The 4,561-nt window shown below is 58.2% G+C and overlaps 1 protein-coding gene across 3 annotated transcripts in view; it reads right to left on the bottom strand.

Moving 5' to 3' along the window:
• Nucleotides 1–3,618, bottom strand: part of MAPK4 (mitogen-activated protein kinase 4) — a 51,365-nt gene extending 47,747 nt beyond the window's left edge. For all 3 annotated transcript variants that reach the window (XM_013004783.2, XM_045296176.1, XM_045296175.1), the window contains exon 1: nucleotides 2,257–3,618. In XM_013004783.2, the coding sequence (XP_012860237.1) occupies nucleotides 2,257–2,802 (546 nt within the window). In that variant the 5' untranslated portion in view covers nucleotides 2,803–3,618. The remainder of the gene's footprint in view (nucleotides 1–2,256) is intronic.
• Nucleotides 3,619–4,561: the final 943 nt, after the last annotated feature.

Raw genomic sequence — 4,561 nt, 5'->3', positions numbered from 1 at the left:
CACCCCTTCCATCAGATTGTCAGTCTGTCTGTGAGCCTCACAGGCCTCTGTAAACTCCCCAGGGATTCCGGTGTTTCTTAGAATTTACACAGGGCTCGGCAAGTCTTAAACAGACTAGCCCTCCTTTCCTGAGCTCTTTCTGGCGCGTAATAAGATCAGTTCCAGAGGAAACACGCTCTGATCTCCAGCAGCCGTCTTTTCTGAGCCTCCAGCAGCAAGGGGCTCATTAGGGGCCTGGGCCTGGAGTGGCGGAGGGTGGGTTGGACTTGGCACAGGGCCACCGACCGACCACGCTGCCCTGCCCTGGGGGTGGGGAAGCCTCCATCGTGTCTGAAACTGGCCCCCTCACGCTGGAGGCCTCCCTGGGGTTGCCCCAGCACCTGTGAGCGCTTCCCTCCTGCTGGAGCGGAGGGCCTTTGAATAGTGAGGACTTGCAGGTGACACTCTGAATAAACAGGAGGGGACAGCCACGCCCAGGCAGGCCGGTCAGTGGAGACGCAGACGGCAATGGTGGACATGGAGTCAAACCCCGAGCGCTGTCTGTCCTCCTCCCTCTGCCACTCATGGTGGTGGGTGCTTAGGCAGCTCTCGTCCCATGCTAGGCCCACTCCTCACCGCCATTCCGTCATCTATGAAGTGAAGGAGATGAGGGAGGCATGTCCTTTCCCAGATGAGCTACCTAAGGGGCAGACTCTGCCTAGGTCAGGGAGTGGTACGGCAGAAGAAAGTCCTGGAGCTCTGCCAGTCTTCGCAGACTTTACTGAAGGCCTGGTACCAAGCCCACCTTGTCATCCACTCCCACCCGGCGGCGGAGGAGGTCCTGTTGTTACGCCCGAAATGCACTGGCTTAGTTCATTCCCACCCTGAAGTGGGGCTGCGTACATCCTGGGACTAAGACCATCCTAGATCCCTGGTCCACTGGTCCTTGGGAGGGAGAGAAGGTAGAAGCACATGGGGCATCAGGGGGACCGGGGGTGGGTAGGTGGGCACTGCTTTTTCACCATGCACAGGCTTGCTGACACAGTCACCTGGCTGCCAGTTTTGACAGCTGGCCTGGCCCTAGGACAAGGAGCAGAGGGCAAGCTCGGGGTCCAGGTGGCTGAGGCGTGTGGCACAAGAAGCCACAGATAGCTAGGCTGGAGCCAGGAGCCTCACCCCTTGCTTTCCCAGGTGCCCACCTGGAGCAGCTGCCCAGCAGGATCAGTACCTTTCCATGTGCCGTGACCTTCAGCAGCCAGCACGGAGAACGTGGACAAGTGGCGCTTCGAGGGATAGCTGAAGAGCATTCATGGTCAGGGCCCCAGGCCCCTTCTCCAGCCCCTTGCCCAATAGCAGTTTGCCAGGCACCTATTCCCCAGCAGGGAAGGTCTGGGGAAGAAGGCAACCGTCAGTCGGCCAGGTGGGAAGGGATGGGGCCCTGCAGGTAAACATCAGTGCCCAGTGGCACTGTGGCAAGTGGAGCTTGCAGCCCCCCAGGTCAGGCTACAGCAGTACCACCCCAATAACTGTCATGTTGGTGCCACTGTGAGGGGTGAGGGCATCCTGGGATCAGAGCCCCCCCGCTAGAAAATGCACAGTGAGGACTACTGGGTTAAACGCTGTGCCCACCACTGAGAATGAGACCTGAACGGGGATGCACCGAGGAGCGGAGGAGAGAGGACGGGGTATGAAAGTCTGCTCTGATGGCAAGATGCCTCATGGGGAGCCCCGAGCAGAGGGCAGTGATGAGGGAGTTAGGAGGACAGTGAGAGGAGGGAGAGACAGACAGACAGACAGACAGAGACACAGAGAGAGAGTGGAGAGAGAGACAGAGGGTGGAGAAAGAGAGAGAGAGAGGAAGAAAGGAGTAGGAGGAGGAAGAGGAGGAAAAGAGGAAGAGGAGGGGGAGAAAGAGGAAGGAGAAAGGAAAGGGCAGCAGTAGCTAGAAGCATAGCCACCAATGACTACAGGTTAAAGCCACAGAGTGTGGGAGCTGGAAGAGATCTTAGTGGTCATTTGGCCCACCCCCTTCTTTGAAGAGCCGCAGTTATTGACTGTGGCCGGTGGCTGAGCCAAGACCAAGACTGGATTCCCACCCCCCCAACACAACAACTTTGCGGGCCAGTGACGTTTCTACCTTCTTGCAGTCTCCCCCATAGACTGACCTGATGCCCCCGCCCCGCTCCCGGTTCCTCTGGGAACACCGTGGACCTCCTGGGGTTCCACAGAACACCCCGGCGTGGGTGGGGTGGGGGTGGGCGCTCCAACAAGACCCACCTTGTGTGAATAATGCTGGTCGACGATCCTGGCCAAGCCAAAATCGCCAATCTTGAGCACAAGGTCTTCGGTGCTGATGAAGATGTTGGCGGGCTTGAGGTCCCGGTGCAGCACGTTGGCCGAGTGGATGTACTTGAGGCCACGCAGCAGCTGGTACATGAACAGCTTGGCGTGCTCCTGGCTCAGCGTGCCCTGCTCCAGCAGCCGGGCCAGGTCTGTCTCCATGGATTCCTGGATGAGGTAGGCCACGCTGAACTTGAAGAGCTCGCCCTGCAGGTCGGCGCCCCGGGGCCCCAGCACCTCGTGAACCTTCACGATGTTGTCATGGTCCAGGCGCCGGATGATCTTGATCTCCCGGAGCGCGTGCTTCATGCTGCGGGCGTCACTCAGGGTGATCTTCTTCACGGCCACCTTCTGGCAGGTCCTGTTGTCCATGGCCGACAGCACCAGCCCGTTCGCGCCGAAGCCCAGGGGCTGGAAGTCCACGAAACGCCCGCCAAGGTCGTATCCGTAGACGCTGGCAATGCAGTCGTCCTTACCGGCCATCGTTGGCTCACTGGTGCCGGGCTGTGTGCTCAGTGAAGGAGCAGTTGGGGGAGGCCAGGTCCCGGCTGGTGGCTTGCCCAGCACACCTCATTCTGTCAAGTCCCCAAGCAGAGGAACCCTATTCCTGCTGGACATGTCACTGCCACCAGCTGTCTGGGGACAGGAAGGGTGTGTGTCCATGCTTGCTGAGCTGCAGGCACCGGAGGCTCAGAGTCTCCCTTTAGCTCCCCAGGGGATGACTGTACAGCACCTCCTACATACCCCAAAGGCTCCTGGAAGCTTGTAAAGGCTCATGCTGCTTTCAACGGGCGCATCTTCGGAATGCTCATTATCTACGTGAATGTAAAGTTCTTGTAGCCTCACAGTAAAAGATGCAGAAAATGCTCCCCTTCTAACTCTCTGTTAGAGGAGTCTGAATCGCAGGCACTGCAGGCTGAGCTGTGCTCGGTTACCTTGAGATGGTCCGGAGCTCAGCTGCCCCAAAGCCTCCAGCTGTTGGGCAGCTGCTCTCTGCATCCCGGGCAGTTCAGAGGTGTGGTATTCTAGGGGCTTTGAGCTACCTCTGCCAGCTGCCCTTAGATCTTGAAAGCCAAGCCAGCCTGGTGAAGCCTGGGTGAAGAAAGCTGCTGAAGCAATCACGTTCAGGAGCTGGTCACCAAGTCGCACGGGAGTCCCTGTCCCAGGGGAGCTCAGCAGCCAGGTCAGGGTCCTCCAGAGGGGTCAGACGTGGACTGCCTCCTCTTGCACTCCCTCATCCACGCCACCTGGAGCGAGACCGGGGTCCACCGGACCCAGAGAGGTGCCAGGAGCAGAGCATCTTCCGGACCGAGCCTCCTTCCCTGTCAATGAAAGAACGCCGGGTAAATTTCCACACTCTGGCTTCCAACACCTTCCCACTAGCCTGTCTTTTGTTAACCAGCCCAAGTGTTATTCGATCCGTCCAGCCAGCTGAGACACTGCTTGCTCAGGGGATTCCGTGCTTGGCACTGCCCAGCCACCCACCCGCTGCACGCAGTGCTGCCCTGCATGGAGTGCGAAGACGGAGCAATTTGATAAGACCTGCAGAGGCGCACCTTCAGGAAAGCGCCTGCTGGAAAGAGCCTGAGAGCGGACCGCGGGGGTGGGGGTGGGGGTGGGTGATTGCCAGCTCCGAACTTTGTGAAATTCACCCACCCTTGCAGGCGCAAGGATGGGTGAGAGTGGAACATAACCAGCGGCAGGCGGAAAAGCAAGGCTCCATCGTCCTGTTTTCCCACATTGGCCCTGTCCTTCGGTTTGCCAAGGCCTGAATATTTTACAAGAGAATTTGCCAGGGGCGGAGATTTGATCACATTCATCTCTCCTTTCGCGGAAAGGTGGCACACACTCATGCACACCAATCTACAAGGGAATTATATTGCCGCCCCCCCAAAAAGAGAGAGAGACTTTGGCCTGCCAAAGCAAGGAATAGACTTGCAGGACCCCACTGGGTGGGCACGTGAACTGTCCTTAGAAAGATCAGACCGAGCTGATTATAAAGCCTTGCCCACCTGCCCCTCCCTGCTCCGCCGTGGCTGCTGACATAAATTGCAGGATAGGACCCACAAGGGGAAAATGCAAACTCACTCAAAATCTCACTACTGTGGAATCGATGCCAACGCACAATGACCCTCTAGGGCAGGTAGAATTGCCCCTGTGGCTTTCAAAGACTGTAACTCTTTATGGGAGCAGGAAGCCTCATCCTGCTCCTGAGGAGCAGCTGGTGGTTTCGAACCACTGA

This window comes from Echinops telfairi, unplaced genomic scaffold, assembly GCF_000313985.2.
Source record: "Echinops telfairi isolate 266 unplaced genomic scaffold, ASM31398v2 ScPeMD7_7400;HRSCAF=8409, whole genome shotgun sequence".
NCBI classification, from domain to species: domain Eukaryota; kingdom Metazoa; phylum Chordata; class Mammalia; order Afrosoricida; family Tenrecidae; genus Echinops; species Echinops telfairi.
This window is presented reverse-complemented; position numbering and strand designations above follow the sequence as displayed.